Source organism: Sardina pilchardus, chromosome 2 (genome assembly GCF_963854185.1).
Source record: "Sardina pilchardus chromosome 2, fSarPil1.1, whole genome shotgun sequence".
In the NCBI taxonomy this organism is placed as follows: Eukaryota; Metazoa; Chordata; class Actinopteri; order Clupeiformes; family Clupeidae; genus Sardina; species Sardina pilchardus.
This window is the reverse complement of record NC_084995.1, coordinates 29,538,943-29,556,026: the sequence shown is the minus strand read 5'-3', so window position 1 is coordinate 29,556,026 and position 17,084 is coordinate 29,538,943. Positions and strand designations below refer to the sequence as shown.

General features: G+C 39.5%; 2 protein-coding genes across 3 annotated transcripts in view; one reads left to right on the top strand and one right to left on the bottom strand.

Moving 5' to 3' along the window:
* Positions 1-4,726, bottom strand: part of yes1 (YES proto-oncogene 1, Src family tyrosine kinase) — a 29,777-nt gene extending 25,051 nt beyond the window's left edge. Inside the window, exon 1 of the mRNA XM_062525597.1 lies at positions 4,268-4,726. The gene's annotated coding sequence lies outside the window, so the exon portion shown is untranslated. The remainder of the gene's footprint in view (positions 1-4,267) is intronic.
* A 5,739-nt stretch (positions 4,727-10,465) lies between these two features.
* On the top strand, positions 10,466-14,023 carry adcyap1b (adenylate cyclase activating polypeptide 1b). Of its 2 annotated transcripts, XM_062525578.1 has the most exons (5): positions 10,466-10,760; positions 11,174-11,278; positions 12,231-12,359; positions 12,883-12,987; positions 13,460-14,023. In XM_062525578.1, the coding sequence occupies exons 2-5, from the start codon at positions 11,175-11,177 to the stop codon at positions 13,641-13,643; spliced, it is 522 nt and encodes a 173-aa protein (XP_062381562.1). In that variant the 5' UTR covers positions 10,466-10,760; position 11,174; the 3' UTR covers positions 13,644-14,023. The 2 variants fall into 2 exon arrangements, with proteins under 2 accessions (XP_062381562.1, XP_062381570.1); XM_062525586.1 differs by lacking the exon at positions 12,883-12,987.
* Positions 14,024-17,084: the final 3,061 nt, after the last annotated feature.

Here is a 17,084-nt window from a genome sequence, read left to right as displayed (position 1 = left end):
TGTAAGCACCAGGATTTCAAGGACAATCATGTTGTGTCCACCTCCTCCAGGCTTTTCACACAGAGCCTGTAGAGCTCGGGCAGATGCACTGCACAAGGTCAGGCAGCTCCTGGGAGATGCGGAGCCCCAGATTTACCTCACCATGTGCCCAAGTTAAGAGAGGAATTTCAGGCCAATTTCACAGGCAAGATTTTTCGCTGCAGTTTTTCCACGTGGCTCACATATAGGGTACTAAATTTCAGTCAGCTGCATCTCACATTCTTTTTCTACAAATAACGCAAAGCACAGTACAACTTGAGGGGGGAGTGCTTCAGCAACCAGTCCAAGCACAGGGCGCATGTCTTCTTTGAATGGGAACAAATAAGACAGATAAGACATATTTGTGTGCATCTACTTCAGGTTTCTGAGCAGTTACGATTTAATCGATTCGGTGACTTAGGACTGGTACAACGCCACCCACAGACACCACACTGAACCAGAAACAGTGATTCACACTGAATACAGACAGATCTGAAAAAGTGCCTTAACTGCATGTCGAACTCATATTCTGTTACATCTGTAATCTGTATGCAACATTCTGAGCCATTCCTAAATGCCCAACTGATCTAAGACTACAGTCACAAGGGCATGTGTTCCAACAGCAAAGGCCTCCGCCAGGCCCCCTGCATATACATGACAGAGCCCTTGGCTTGCAACATGAAAAAGGGCTGAGAAAATCCCTCACAGATTCATGATCTCCCATTGAGGCTGCTCACAAAGGACTCTCCCAGCTGATGGGTGACTGAAAGCCTGATATAGACAGTGCCCTCCACAGTGCTCATTTAAATGAGAAGCGGATTGCGTCCACAAGGGTTTGGCTCTAAAGGGTGACTTTGCACAACAGTGAATGAATAACAGTACAGGGTAAAGGATCAGGGAAATGTCTGTTATGAGAGAGATTAGCTAATAGATGGCCATAAAATGCACAGAGGGCATAAAAGTCAAACATTACACTTGTCTGAAATAGTCCATGAGAAAAGCATTTTGCCATGTAGAGTATCTTTGTTGTACTAGTGTGACTTTAATACTGATTTAAGCCAAGTTTCAACATCTGGGCAGACTTTTATTTGTCACGCTAACCACCACAGGGAGACACCGAACACACCACCAGTCTGTCACAGACACCAGTGCTGGCAGTGGAGGTAAATTACAAGGTTGCTGATACGCTGAATGATTATAATCAGCTCGACAACAAAATGAGTGTCTAAGCAAAGGATGTGTGCGCAAACCCTAGTATGTCAGACCCTCTGTGTTGGAGGAACACAATGTAGGAATTCCCCTTTTCATCAATTTTCCAACATTCTGAGCACTCGTCTGGTGCTAGGGGGTACCCAAAACCTGACGAAAATGGTCACGTTCCTCCCCGAGACGAAGTTACATGATTCAATACGTGGCGTTGCAGGCGAACAGGGGTGGAGCCAGAGACTCCAATCTCCGTCTCAAAAGTCAGCGTAGCATCAAAATGAGTTTGAAGCCATTACTTTAGCGTAAAAAAAAAATACAATGTGCTGCTACAAAACACTGATTTGGGACTCAAATGGAATATCACAGAGGTTGTTTCAGACTACTGATTTAACAATTTACTCAAGAATATGGATCGGACAAACAGGACAGAGGCTCATACACCCTCCTGGAACATACTGCAGATCAACAGAGCACACACACAGCTCCTGAAAATGAAACAAAACTGCACCATGCTTACTACAGTACACTGGGATTTCTTTCCAGTTTCCTTATGACTCATCTGCGGTGTTACAACAGATAAATCCAAACCAAGCTAAAACTGGGTCAATGTGCCTTTTCAACTGATAAGCTAATGACAGTTCCCAGGGCTAGTCAGAGGTAACTGGGCCTAATTAAGGACATGACGCAACTACTGAACAACTCCTCCAGTCAGGACAGAGTGTTCACCTCCATTCTGTGCGGTAGTGGAGACTTGACGAGTGTCTGAGGTGAAGAGTAAGACAGAGGAGATCCGACACACACACACACACACACACACACACACAACACACACAACACACACAACACACACACACACACACACACACGCCTGACTCTACCTCCTGACCACAGCCTACAGTCTGTTGACACGCAGCAGGATTGCAGTGTCACATGTGTGCATTAGTGAGTGCATTACTAATGCCACAGCTCAACTACTACAAAAGTGCACAGCTCTCTGTACAGATTGTGAATCCATACGTCACAAAGCGCTCAGGAGTTCAAGCGTTGACTGTGTTATCGGTGCAAAATGCCAGTTATCATGGTCACTTCATGCTAAAAATGTTGCGATGGGGCTGCCCATGATCTTAAATGAAACTGGTAAATTGGATCAAGGCTATTTTTGCTGCTCCCATGGGTCAGAAATGGAAATGGCTGCCTTGTGACATGATGGGCACCAACTCTGCTTAATCTGATCAGTGCTACTTGTCCAGGTCGATATGAAGCAATCAAGGAAGACATTTTCGATTGATCATTCTGACAAAACCATATGACACCATATCCAACTCCTTTAAAAAAGGACATTATTTTCCCCCCCAGATTTAGGTACGCCATGAAAAATAAAAACAGTTGAAATAAAAAAATAGACCACAGGAGCTTAAGTGTCCCACAGCTCCAAGTCCACAAATTGCTGTGCCAATGACCGTTTCCACTGGTTAGGGCCAACAAAGCCATGCAAACTGAAGACAGCTTCACAACAATCTCCAAAACACTGAAATCCCTACATTGTGTTGACTGTGGTTTAGGGACTAAATCAAACAGCTAGCACAGCAAAATGCCTCACTAAGGAGAGAGCAGTGCTGTTGATAGCTGGACACAGAACGAGGGGGCTAGTTGGTCGCTGGACATTCTGGGTGACTCCGTAATTCCTCTGGCACGGTCACATCACTGCGGAGCAGTCTAATCGCCATGGCATCCTGCTGCTACTGCCAATCACAGCAGGGAGGGAGGGGGCACAAACTTCCTTCCGAGTCCATTCATACCACAAAAGCCACCTGCTGTGCTCGTCAAAGGCCGAGAGAACTAGAGAGCAGGGACGACAGAAGACAGTCTCGAAGGAGGGAGAACTTGGGTTTAAGTTGAACATCTACATGCACTGAAAAGTATAAAATGAGGTAGTTCTGCCACCTGAAATAGACCATCTTCTTTATTTACCCTCTCATGACGAGCACATTGGTCATTTCAACTGAACTGATGCATGATCAGATGGCAAGAAGGCCATGGACTAGACAAGAAAATTGTTTCATGCAAGTAAGACAAAGATGTAAACACAGAAGTACAGTGTAGAATGCTGATGAGACACAGAACAGCCCAGAACAGGAAACATCACAGGGCACCATGAGGGAGACAATGTTATTGGGAGGGCTAGATTGAACTCCCATGGGATTAATCTGAGCAGGATTAGGTCACTCCAGTGCTGTCATTCATTCATTCAAACACACATGCACGCACAAACATGCACACACGCGCGCGCGCGCACACACACCCTCACATTGTTTTGAACACTATTACAACCTAACTCCTTATCAAACAACTTATTTAGGTTTAGCCAAAGATATGCATCAATAGGCTAGGCATAAAAGCAGTTCAGTAGAGATTAGCAGTTGTTGAATAAAAGTTGTTACACAAAAGTCTTTTGCACCAGACTACACTGTAACAAACAACAAACAACAACAGAAAAAGCCAAACGAAGGCGGCAAACCAGTGTTACAATTTAACAAGGCACATGTGTCCACATTGTTTCCTTTACAGGAAAGTACATTCGTCGAAGACAATAATTTCCAATTGGCTACATAGTAACTGAGTGGAAGGGAGCTCTTCTTTTGGAACACAAGTTTTAGCACTGCGAGAAGACCAATGAACCATAGACTATTCATTTAAAAAAAAAGGTAACATGTCGCCTGCATCTAAAAGCACCAACTATAAGTTAAGTTGAGAAGCCACGTTTCAAAACCATTGATCAAATGACAACCAACGCCAAAGCAAACATGACTGTTAGGAAAGCCTGGGCGAAACAAAAACGGGTTATTACTTAAACTATGGACAAAAAAGACACTGATTTCTTAATTACTGAGATACTTTATTAAAAGGCTCCATTCTCTCTTTTAAATTATACTAATTGCGGAAGCCCATGCCTAACACCAAAAACCAGGACCTAAGGCCTGACCATTTGACTTTCGGTGCGGATTTTAGAGTGCTGGGATCCGATAGAATAAGATTGGCTTACCTTTCGGAAAAAACAATTTCCTTTATTTGAGGTTAGGCTACATACGTTGTCGACACAGCCGAACTCCAGTTACAGATTCAGGGTAATCCAAGTGGTTTTGTTAACCTATACAAAACTTGAAATCACGGTCGGTCCCATCCCGTTTTCATATAACTTAGCCTCCGCCAAGAAATGGTAAATAATAGGCTGCATTAAAGTAGCCTTATAAACTCCTTCTGTCAAAATGAATACCCTATATCACCAAATCATTGGGAAGACGCGTCAAAAAATATACACAGATTGGTCAGAAAAGAAGAATGGATATCAGCAATGACTAACAAAAACCTTTAAACCGGAACCGGTAGAGATTGGAATAAGGCTAGGCTACATGACAAAAGACACCCAAGTGGCCGAGGAATACCAAAGCTTTCACAGTTGGCGTGCCTCCTCCTCCTCACCGAGAGTAGCCTACGCATCCCACAATATGGCCGCCATGATATGCCTATGTTTAGATATATCCCATGCAAAGTGAGGTAAGTTGCAATGAGCTATTGGACATATCAAGTCAGACACAGATATCTAACGTATATTGAAATGTCCCTACACGTTTTCCTCTGACGAGACATGAAGTGAACATGCTTCAGTCGAGCGGTGATGTGGAGAAAATCTCAGAGACAGTTATGTGATATAATGGCGCCATCTATAGCAAATGACACTCAGGCTACCATTTGTCCAACCTAGAAAAATAATTATTCCAGGCAAGTTTGATAGGTCATGGCCTATTGCCAAATAGAGAAGACATCAAACAAGGTAACAGTAGTTTTAAGTATATGTAGCCTACAAGTCACTCAAGAACATGTTGCGAGTGTTAGTGATCTTATATCGAGAATTTCCACTTGCCAGTTTCTCAGAAGTAAAGGTGGGGAGGTAGTAATGCTATCTGTGAGAAAACTGTGTGAGAAAAAAATGGAACAAAATAAGAAAATGCTCCTCAATCTGTCAAATTGCAAAGAAGTTGGGGATATAATCTACAGTGCACAAATATTCAAAGAACCCAGAGAAATCTCTCTGTGTAATGGATAAAAAACATGAAGTCATCGCAAGTCAAAACATTAACATGGAGAGAGAAGTTTGCAGATTTCCCCTATTCAAAATGTTTGTCTAGTCTGTCTGCAGTAAGCTTATGTCTGGAAACTGCTATCAGCAGCCAGTGCATACAACTATAGAGAGTTGAAGCTATATTTGACCAAATTTATTTCTTAAATTTAGAAGCTTTTAGATGTCAGTTTACATTTATTTTAGACCTTTTTCCTACTTAAGAACTTGACTTGATCTTGAGATAATACTGTATGTTCGAGATAATGACGGCCAAATCGTTCGATAATTTAGGAAAATGATACAAAACAAGACATCTTGCAAGCTCTGGCTGAGCAAAAATACACTCAATATTGTGATGGACTAGATTGCTGATCAACAAAGCATAGGGGCTTTGGGAGACTTGCTCTCTGGTGAGTGTACTGTAGATCAAGTAAAACACAACAATTTTTTATTGTTTTCATCCTATTTCCAATTTAGGGCACCATCCCTGTGAGCGGTACATAATATGACTGCTGTCATGGTAATGCCATGCACTGTCCGAAGAAACTAAAGCATGCTTCTCAACTTCTTTCGATCCCCTTCTCTGGCAAGTCCTTGTTAACCAGATGTAACATACTCTCCACTTAGTTCTTCGATGATGGCTGAAACTCTAATTCTTACCAAGATACAAGTTTTTTTTTCCAAACGTAAACATTTTATACGAATATATATTCAAGTGCCACTGTGTGTGTGTGTGTGTGTGTGTGTGTGTGTGTGTGTGTGTGTGTGTGCGTAGATGCTGTTCCGAATCTGATTTAAGGCACAGATTCACAAGAACATATCCACAATTTGTAATAGGTTTCCAAGCAGCTATGGAAGTGTATTGGTTGCAGTGCCTCCTATGGGCAGAAATGTTACATTTATTGTTCATGCAAAGACTGTGGCAGTGATTCAGCTCTGTTAAATTTAATAAGCGTTGAACCTTCACAACACATCACAAGATATTGGCGGAGATAGTGAAATATGTCAGTTGCATTTCAGAAAACTTGGTTGAAAAAAGCGTCTGTTCCTTAGCCTAGTGGAGCGACCTGCCCACCAAGTTACATGTGTTCTGGTGTCCTGGGAATCACTGACCAAAAATTGGAATCTGGAAATGTCACACACGCCTGACATGATATATAGTTGAGTGTTTTCATTTGTTTTATGTATGCCCACTTTCATTTTTTAATTTTCTTTTACATGGTTGCAAAATGAATAGGAGAACGATATGGCAGTGCTGGGGAAAAGAAAGACAAGTTCCCACAATAGCTCTCATGTCTTATTAAGAGAGTCCAGAGACACTGAACATCTTTTTCTGCAGGGATTCCCATCATGTGCTATATACAGTGGGAGAACAGAGGAAATTAGAGGGCCCATAGAACGTACTCCATGGACCCATGTAATGTTGAAGTATGCAAACCAAACCAGGACTTACTTGTCAAACACTGCTAGCAATAATATTATATATATATTTATATATAAGGTATGACAAGCTATACCAATGAATTGAACACATCTCCAGAAAGAGTATGGAATGGGCTTTCAGACTGTGAAATTTCAAGATGGTATTATGGCTATGGTTATTGAAATGTTATTTTTGAAATATTGGTCTACTATAACAACACATTGCTGATATCCATGAACAGTGACATCTAGTGGCATTAAATAGTGACAGCAGCAGTTTATTTCGGAAATACAGGAAATATTTTATTAGTTCATCACTCAGCAAGTAAATGAAAATATAAATGTTTAACAGTATGAGACATAAACATCTGATACTCAGGAATAAGACAAGGATATGAAATCATTAAATAATAGCACAAAAAAGCAACGCTAATTGTTGTAATAGACCAATATTTAAAAAAATGTTTTTTAATAACTGCAGCCATAATACCATCTTGAAATTTCACAGTCTGAAAGCCCATTTCATACTCTTTCTGGAGATGTGTTCAATTCATTGGTATAGCGTGTCATACCTCTGTAATGGGGAGATACAATATCATCCAAATTGATTATTTTTCAGTTTTGTGTTACAATACTTCCAACAAAAAAGCAATATAGACACCTCTTAATTACTTTTTCAAAGACAGCTTAAACACTTCTGTAGAGAGACATAACCATTTGTCAAACATTTTGTTTACAAATTGTGTAATGGAGCACCCAATGTGGGGGTTGAAATAAAATCTGCCATTTTTCTTCTGATTTCACAAGATTGAAACACAGTCAGTATCAATACATACGGCCTACAAATGAATATGTGGAATCTATAGGTAGCAATCATTATTCCCAGAAAATTTGAAGTCTTTAGCTTGAACACTTTTTGAGATAATGACATCTGAACGTTGCTGCAGATTTAGATGAGGGCGCCAATGTGCCAAAAATCAGAAGGGGGGTACCATGTTCAAAAACGTTTTTCTCTGGATGTATTAGGTATACCAATCTAATATTTTGGCTAAGTCAGTTTAAATGGTTACTCTTCAGGTGGTACAATTTTGAAGGAAATCTGAGATGGTCAAGCAGAAGGCATTTGTTGAATTGAGGTGGAATGACCCATATATATTTATATAATATGATATATGTGTGGTGTGTCTGCCCACCCTCTCTGTGAGTACCTGCAATTATCTGTGCAATGAATAGATGTGTGTGTGTTTAAAGTTAAATTGTTGAAATCAAGCTGAATATATCCTCTTGCTTGTTGTCATAAACTAGTCTGATAGATCATTAAAAACAGTACATCTCCCATCTTAGATACTTTGTCTACCAACTTTTTCAGATCTGTTTGTCATGTCTTAGAATGCTTCATTGCTGTGAGGACATTTGTCCTTGCGAACTGCTCTAAAAACCCTATCATTAAAACAAACCTTTTGTAAACAATTGCTGGCCCATATGCAATCTACCATTTCTTCTCAAAATGACTTGGATATTTCCACACCCTCCACATGTATTGCCACTTTGGTAAAGAGTAAACAGAGGTATATAGAATAATAAATTGGCATTTTATCTTAGTTTCACAATGAAAACAATCAGGACAATTACAATCTTGAAGGGAAGCATAGCTCATAGGAAATACATTTTCATAATAAAATAATATATTAAAATAAAGTAATACAATTTAAAAAAAAAAGTCTTCTCCTAACATCTCATAAAGTTAGAGAATACAGAACAGGGGGTATGAGAACATTAGAATAGAATATCTCTGGATCACTGTGATTAGGTTCTCTCACTGCATCATTCTCTTCAACTCACCTGGTTTTATACGGTTCTGATTTGGGGAACTGAGATAACAGTGGCAGGAGATTGATTTTGGTTTCAGTAAACCATTTTTGTGTTAATCTGGACACATTTGGGATGATTGACCTGCTGGATTATTCAATCATAACCCACTATTGTGCCTTGACGGAGACATCCAGAGTTGTTATAGAATACTCAGACATTTTATGGAATTTACGATACCATGAACCTCATTTACATATTCCCAAGGCCTTTAGATTATAACCAGACCCTTGAACATCACAGATCCTCCACCATACTACACTTGAACATGAGGTTCTTGTCAGTATAGTCTTTTATGTATGGCAAACTTACCCTGAATGTTTGGTGACAAAAATATCACACACATTTTGGAATATGAATCCAACCAGTCCCAGGCATTTACATTTAAATTACATGAAAGAGTTTTTCCTAATATTTCTAAGATGTGTTGTTTGTTTGGGTTGGTGACCCCAAGGTGCTACTATTATGCATATCTCTCCAGCAGTAATCTTTAGGGATTTTATGCCTGTGCAGTAGGGGCGAGATAGACATGCATCCTTTTCCAGTCAAGTCTGTAACAGTAATTAGGATAATTGTATAAATATAACTGTAAATATTGCCATTTTATTGGAACACAAATAGTGCCTGGACCTTCTTTCCACACAGTGCTCTGCGGATTTACCAATGGGACTCCACTTGGAATTCAATCCAAGGCATTAGACGGACTGCAATGGCATTCGCCACATGATGGCGCTCTTTACCTTGTCCAGAAAGAACAAACGGCATGTCTACCAGTTCAGTCATTGAATTAAATTGAATTAAATCACGCGCTTGTGAAGGGAGTGGGCACCTGTGACTACAGCTATTCGTCACTCCACGTCATAGTGTATCAAACGTTTATGCAAATGATTTCCTAAAATCCAATTCCTCCTTCATGATATAGGCTAGAAAGGCTATAGGCCTACGTAATCTCACCTCCGTCATCATCCGACAAAAAATCGTAGAAAAATGGTTCTAGGCTGCGATCAAGCGCAAAGCCTATCAGAAGTCAGAGAAATTAACAATAAAATATTCCCACGGGTGTGCTTGAAACGTTTTTGACGTCCTTAAACTCATTGGGCTCCATACAAAGGACACAGGTCAAGTTGACTCATAGCCCTGTTTGAGGCCGCCAATGACGATATCTTATATTAACTTGAGATAGGTGAAGTCATGCAAACAATTACATAGGTCTGTGAATATTGAGCACACATTTTTCCTTTAAAAGCACGAAGAAGAATTAAAGGCCTAATTGTCTTAAAAAAAATAAAATAAAAAAAAAGACAGACCAAGTTGGTCAATAGGCCTAGGTGAAGAATTGCTTAATAAAAAAACGTAGACTTCTTTGATTGCTGACTGAGGACGTTTGATGCATGAAGACAATCCAGCCAACCAACAGGCTATTCGTTTAATTACTCGTTTGTGATAGTAGGCCTAATCAGTTGTTATTTGAGATAAGGTAGCCTATATTATTTACCTTATAGAGAACACCATACATTCATGAGAAACGTGGTTTCAAAACTAGGCTGCGTAATGGTAAAAACAGTTAATAGAATGGAAATGTGCCCACAAATACGCACATGACTTTGCCATCACTGTCACCTGAATTATGAGCAAGAAAAAAAAGAACTTTATTTTAAGAACTTTTTTTCAGTGGGAAAATTAAGTTTTCAAGATAACTTCCATCTGCGGTGAATGGCTATGACCAGTTCATCGACGAGGAAGGAACTGTAGGCTATATTCCGGGAGGAAGGCTTGATGACGTCTATAGCATACTTAATGTGACTTACTGAAAAAAGGCAAGACTCGCTATTCATGGATAAAAATCCGAGGTAATCGGACCAGCGGAGAAAAGTTGTGGGCAAGATATGTAGAAAACGATAACAATTTATTTTGTTGAGTTTTTTTGGTTTGATCAGGCGACTTTACTCATCCCGAATTGTATATAAAAGTGCAGAGGTTGTTTGAACTGACGAGCACACAAGGAAACGGCAGAGGCGCTTCAGGGAAGAAGTGCCGTGGTGAGAAAGATTCTTATCTCTCTCACACAAATAACAGCCGCACCCGATACGCATCCGACAGCATTTCTCTACATTCTCTGCAATAGGTACGTGATGCTTCAGTCTTTTTGACATATAATTCGGTGCGTTTTAAGAACTGGAATTTCATGAGGAAACCTGAAGTTTGGGGATTTTTTTTATTTTCATCCTCTCCTTTACGGGTTGGAAGTGGATTGTAGCCTATGCATACCCGTAAAGTTTTTATTCGTGAACCAACGTGTGGATATATCATTCCAAAGTTTATCCAGAGTCTTCTCTGCCAGGAATATATGCTTGCCTTTGAATGGATTTTATTTTCGTTTGATATTGCAGTTCTAAGATTACGGTTAGGCAAGGATGGCTGTTCTCGTCCATGCATATGCGGTTATTGTGTCTCTATGTGCATTGATCGGTAATGTTGCTTATAGGAGGCACACATTATGTTTCCGATTGCTTAACTGTGTTATTACTTCTTTCACAGCATGGCCAAGTCTAGTAAAGCGACTTTAGCGTTGCTTATCTACGGAATCATAATGCACTTCAGCGTCCACTGCACGCCCATCGGGCTCACCTACCCCAAAATTAGGTATGTATGAACACTTAATTCTTTCTGTCTCCAACACAAATTATAGAGACATGAAGCATGAAAATGTGATGTGTAATGCATCGCTCTTTCATTCAAAGACTTTACAATTATCGAGGAAATCCGGATTAGAACAAAGGAACGCTTTACCAAACCAACGCAGTTCAAGTTCCAATTCTTTACTATCGTTTTGTTGCACAAGAAACCTCCTAATAAATGGATAGTCTGTGTTATATTGTGAGTAAAAAGCAGTACAGCAACCCCGTTGGTGTATCTGATTTAAAAGTGTAATATCTTTGTATTTGCCAAGCGCAGGAAGCGCAGTTTAGTTGCGCTAGCGCAAAGCAAAGGGCGATCTCTCTATGGAATTGTAGATAGAACTCCCCTTATTAAAATGAGAATGATATGAATGCAACTGGCGGTGATGACGGTGGAATGGCGTCACGGAGGAGATTCGAGGTGAAACGAATGAGGATGCTTTATGGGAGATTTGGGAGGTTTTTTGAGGGTTTGACAATGATGGATAAGAACCCACTTGCATGCGTTTTTTGTTTATTGATTGATTGGTTGATTGATTGATTTTAAGTTAGTTGCATGTATTATCAGCAAGATCTGCCATAATTTTCATTGCTTGGGTCAGTATTCACAGATTTAGCTGCAACAAAATTATACATAATACACAGGGCGAGCGCACAATAGTTATTGTTATTATTATTATTTTACGTCTCCTAACCTGAGGAGATTTTCTCAGACTTTTCTGCAGGTTCTCTCACAGCCTTGCTCTATTAAAATGAGATTGCAATCTATAGAATGAAGCATTTTCAGAATCTTTATCGGCATTTTAAAATTTTCATTAAAATGTCACGTTGATTACTGTCCCGAATGAGACATCCATCACGGCCGAATAATTACATTGTGGTTTATCATACCCATCTTTTCATTTCTCTTGTTTCAGACTTGAAAATGATGTATTTGACGAAGACGGGAACTCATTAAGCGATTTGGGGTTTGACACAGATCAGATTGCCATACGAAGCCCTGTCACGGACGATGTTTACACGCTATACTATCCTCCGGAAAAGAGGTGAATATAGCTTTGATACCATTTCTCAATACCAATTAAGGACACTTTAATTTCACTTTCGTATTTGTTGCTGGTCCGTTGACGTCTGCTTGTTTTGTTTCTTAAAGTTAATGTATGTTTTTTCGTTATTGCTACATTTAGATATACATTATTTAATCTGGCTAGAGGGGCGTCAGAGTAGCCTTGAGCCATGGGGTCCAGGAATTTTAACTAATTTAATCTGGCTAATTTAGCGATTCTAACCAAATGGTTATCGGAGATTCAATCTCACCAGACAGACTGATGAACAGACAGACTGAAACAGCGAGGGAGATAGGCACATAGATCGATGGATACTCATTGTGGGTGGCAAGGCAGTGCTTTGTTTAACAACGAATGTTCCTGTTTTAAATTCATTTGATCGCAAGTGTTATTTTATGTAATTATAGGGTATGTCATTCCTTAAGTCTACATACTATTCAATGTGACATATTTATCATTTCCCTTTGGTCACTCATAATATGTGTTTGGCGTTTTATCTCAGAACGGAAAGACAAGCAGATGGTGAATTAGATAGAGCCTTGAGGGACATCCTGGTTGAGTTATCAGCAAGAAAATATCTGCATTCTCTGATGGCAGTTCATGTAGGGTAAGGGAATTTCTTTAAGCGTTTACCTGCTGTCATCACCCCCATTTAAATAGAGGTGACCCAACAGTGTCTCGTGCATCTCCCCATGTTCTGCCTTTGTTTTACTTTTCTTTCTCTTAACCTGCCCATTACACGTTTTTAATTTTTATTTATTTGAGCTACTGTTGTCTTTGTCTTTGCCATTGGTTGGCAACAGTGATGTAGCGTTATCTGTGGTGACGAAACCCCAATAAAGTTTATTGCATTCTTGCATTCTGGATGTCGCAGGAAAGACTCACAATTTCAAGTGGATGTTTTAGAATAAGAAACAATAACTACATGATTGTTTTATTGTAGTTATCGGGAATAATGTAAGAGTTTTAGTGGGCTGACAATAAGACACGGTTTGTCTGAAGAAAACCGACGATTGAGATACCTGTTTGCATGCTTTTGTTCTACCATTTGGTAAAATTCTGTTTTTTTTCTTCTGAAGCGGAGGAAGCAGCATGGAAGAGGATTCGGAACCATTATCAAAAAGACATTCGGACGGGATCTTCACCGACAGCTACAGTCGCTACCGAAAACAGATGGCCGTCAAAAAATACCTTGCAGCAGTCTTGGGAAGAAGGTACAGACAGAGATTTAGAAACAAAGGACGTCGGTTTTCCTATTTGTAGCGTCGATAAATGTCCCTAACAGCCCTCCCGTGTGTACATTCTATCCTAAGATCAAGTCATCCTGATATAACTGACTAATCAGTGAATCGCGCCTGTGTTCTTTAAACATGTATTTATGTATGAAGTAAAGCCATTAAAATGAATATTTTAATAATAACATTGTTTTTTTTCTTTTTGTACAAGAGAAGCACTTGAGACTGCACAGTTCTACTTTGTGGACCAATCATTTAGTTTTATGTATATAGCTATATGTTGAGAAAAACAACCTAAAAAAGCTGAAGAAAAAAAGAAATTGTGCACCTTGAACGTTATACGCCTGAAACATTTTAAAAGTCGTCATTATATGCAGAAAATAAATAGATTTTAAAAAGACAATCAAAGTTCTGAATGTTATACTTATTTTTGTAATCGATGTTTAAAAAGAAAAGATAGTAGTGTTGTTATTTTGCTCAATACCGGCCCTCAGTGAACTTATTTTAGCATGGTCTGTTCCGAAACCGTAGAAAAGGTCATCGTTTCTCATGTAGGCTACTTGTTGAAAAGAGCCTTGTGTTGTGGGATTGGGCTGAATGTAGCGAGCTAGCTGCTGTGATGTTCACATTATTTTTGTGAGCTTTTCTCATACAAGCCACTCTAAAAGTGATTGTGTCGCTTGTGTTTATAGTGGTGTCCAGTGAGCTGGATCTCCACCCTGATAAGATTAACCAAGAGACATTTCTGGTGTAGCTGTTTTAACGCCTTGCCTGCAAAATAGATTTTTCCAAATATACTACATATCATATCACATGTATGACATTTACTTCAACATGCCTGCATGTCTGACCCCATGATGGTTTAATTTGTTTTGTAGTTCTAGAGGTCTCATCTCAGTGTTCTCATGCTTACAATCCTTCATCCCTGGTCCATGTTGTGTCCACATCCAGTCTTGCCATGCTGCTTAATCTCATCACCTCACCCTCTTGGTGTTCTTGTCTTCAGCAGTGGTGATAGATTCATTTATGCCTTTTCCAGGAGGCTTTTTTTCTCCAGTGTAGGAAAGCTTGCAGGAAAAGGGCAATGGATGGAATGAGATCACCTGGCTCTATTGCTCCTGTTTGTTTAACTGGGTCCTGTAGACCCCATTGTGGAGATGGCATGCCAGTCGCTAGGTGTCAAGTAAGCTTCGGGATGGTTTGATATTGCATTTGTTCTGTATGAGTAGAAAAATACCCCTTTTGACACATATCATGGTAGTATTCGTACCCATTTCTTTATTGATTGACATTGGCTTCAGTGAAATTAAAGGAGGTGTATCCTATAGCTCAAGACTAGCTGAAAGCTGATTATTGGAAGTCCTATTTGATTTTTGCTGAAGAAGAGTAAATGTAGTACTATTGGTCATGTTTTTCAGATATTGTAAAAGTTCTTGTATGTTTATTTGTAAGATCAAAAGATAGACAGAGAGTGTGAGAGAGAAAGAGAGAGGGAGAGAAAGAGAGAGAGAGAGAGAGAGAGAGAGACAGAGTACATGAGAAATGGAGAGCTCATCTTTTAAAAGGTTGGAATATGGAGGTGTAATGCCTGATTTCTTGTTTCACCATGGGATATTTAAGTGATGATCTCAAAGTGACATCCTCTTATAAACGAACCAGGATCGATATCAATTAGTCTGCTGGCAGAGATAATCTTATAATTTGGCATAATACTGATTTAACCCAAAAATGCTAGATGTATGTGTACAGTGTGTACCTATACCACACATGCTTTATATGGAGATTAGACCTCTTGCAGCCAGTAATTCAATCTCTTGCCCATTGTCCCATGCATGAAATCAATCTTTCTCCAATTTGGCATTCTCCCCCAGGCTTTCTGTGAGCGTGGGCGTGTGCTAGCGTGTGTGTGTGTGTGTGTGTGTGTGTGTGTGTGTGTGTGTGTGTGTGTGTATGTGTGTGTGTGTGTGTGTGTGCACGTTTGTGCGCGTGCATGTGACTGTTTTTGTGAGTGTGTGAGACTATGTTGAGTATGGAAGAGAACACAGTCTTTGACTGTGGTGCCTTGCTTCAATGTAAATCAAAAATCGCCACAAAACATAGATGGCAATTTCAGTGGCCCTACAATGCTGCAGACTATTAGCTTACATTTAATCATCACATTCTTTCCTCTTTTATTTCAAGCCTGGATTGACCTATAGTATAATCTAGACTCGAAAAGCATGGCCAAACATAGTGAGACTATCTAATCTTATAAACTGGTGTTAATGGCTGAAGTATTAATTGTTTCAGGGATGTTTTCATGAATATTTAATTGTGACAAGCGAAGTGTTTCTGTGTTTGCGTTGGCCATCACTTAATGCATATTGGACCCATCTATGTTGAAGTCCATTAGGGCGTTTTTTTGTCGTGTTGTTGCATTGATAGAGTTTCTTGACCATTGATGGAAAGCATTGTGGTACCCAGCTCACAGCACAGCCTGTTGTATACACTTATGAAAGCGCCAGAAGCCTTAATGTGGAAGTTTTCTCTATATCTCCAACAATGTGTGAAAAGTAAAAAAAATTAGCAAAGTGACATCGTCATATTTACACATATAACTCCTTAGGGGGGGGTAACGTTTTTAAATGTTAAAGAAGTGTTGTAAGATTTGTATGAATAAATTTTTGTAAACAACACAAGCTCTAATGGATGTCTAATCTTTGAAACACAACACTTTAGATGTCTGTATCTTTATGTACAAAGATGTGTATAGTTTGGTGATCTTAAAAGTACAATTAAATCAGAACCAAGAACTGACTGACAGCGTTTCATGTAAATGCACACTTTGAATTGAAAGAGTCTTGCACACAGATGGTTCACATATTTATTTTCAGAAGACCAGTTCAGTATATGTTAGGTATTTGAATATTTGATCCTACATGCATACAAACATACAAACATGCATACATACGTACAAAGACATGAAGGACAAAGTCTCAAGCTTACTCAGCCTATAATGCATGTAGACGCAGTTGTCAGTTCAAAGACAAAGATAATGGCATTGCACATCACATCAAAAAAGACGGTCAACAAAACACGCTCTTTAACTGGTTGACCACTAACAAACTCATAATAGAGGTCATGTGGGAAAATGAACATCCTAAGTACTGGAAAGAACATTTGCTAAAATAGAAGAATGACTATAGTTGGAGCACCAGAACCAAAAAAAACAAGCAGCCCCCATACATGCTGATGGTAATGGTTATTCATGCTGAGAGAGCATCACAACATGACTGACATGAAAGCTGGTGTTTATAAAGTAATATGTAAATAGCACAATTGAATGGGAGTAGGTGGAGATGCACTGGTCTAGTCAGAAATGGACCAAGTTACAGATTTGAGTCCATGTGTTGACTACTTCGACCTCTACAGCACCCAAGGCAACTCAAAAGCCTGGCATATCCTGCCTTTAAAAGCATTGCAGAAAGGA

Excerpts from the sequence above, each read along its gene's own strand:
- adcyap1b (XM_062525578.1), top strand. The coding sequence starts at position 11,175 with ATGGCCAAGTCTAGTAAAGCGACTTTAGCGTTGCTTATCTACGGAATC. Across the intron at positions 11,279-12,230 it reads CTCACCTACCCCAAAATTAG|ACTTGAAAATGATGTATTTG; the intron begins GTATGTATGAAC and ends CTCTTGTTTCAG. Across the intron at positions 12,360-12,882 it reads TACTATCCTCCGGAAAAGAG|AACGGAAAGACAAGCAGATG; the intron begins GTGAATATAGCT and ends GTTTTATCTCAG.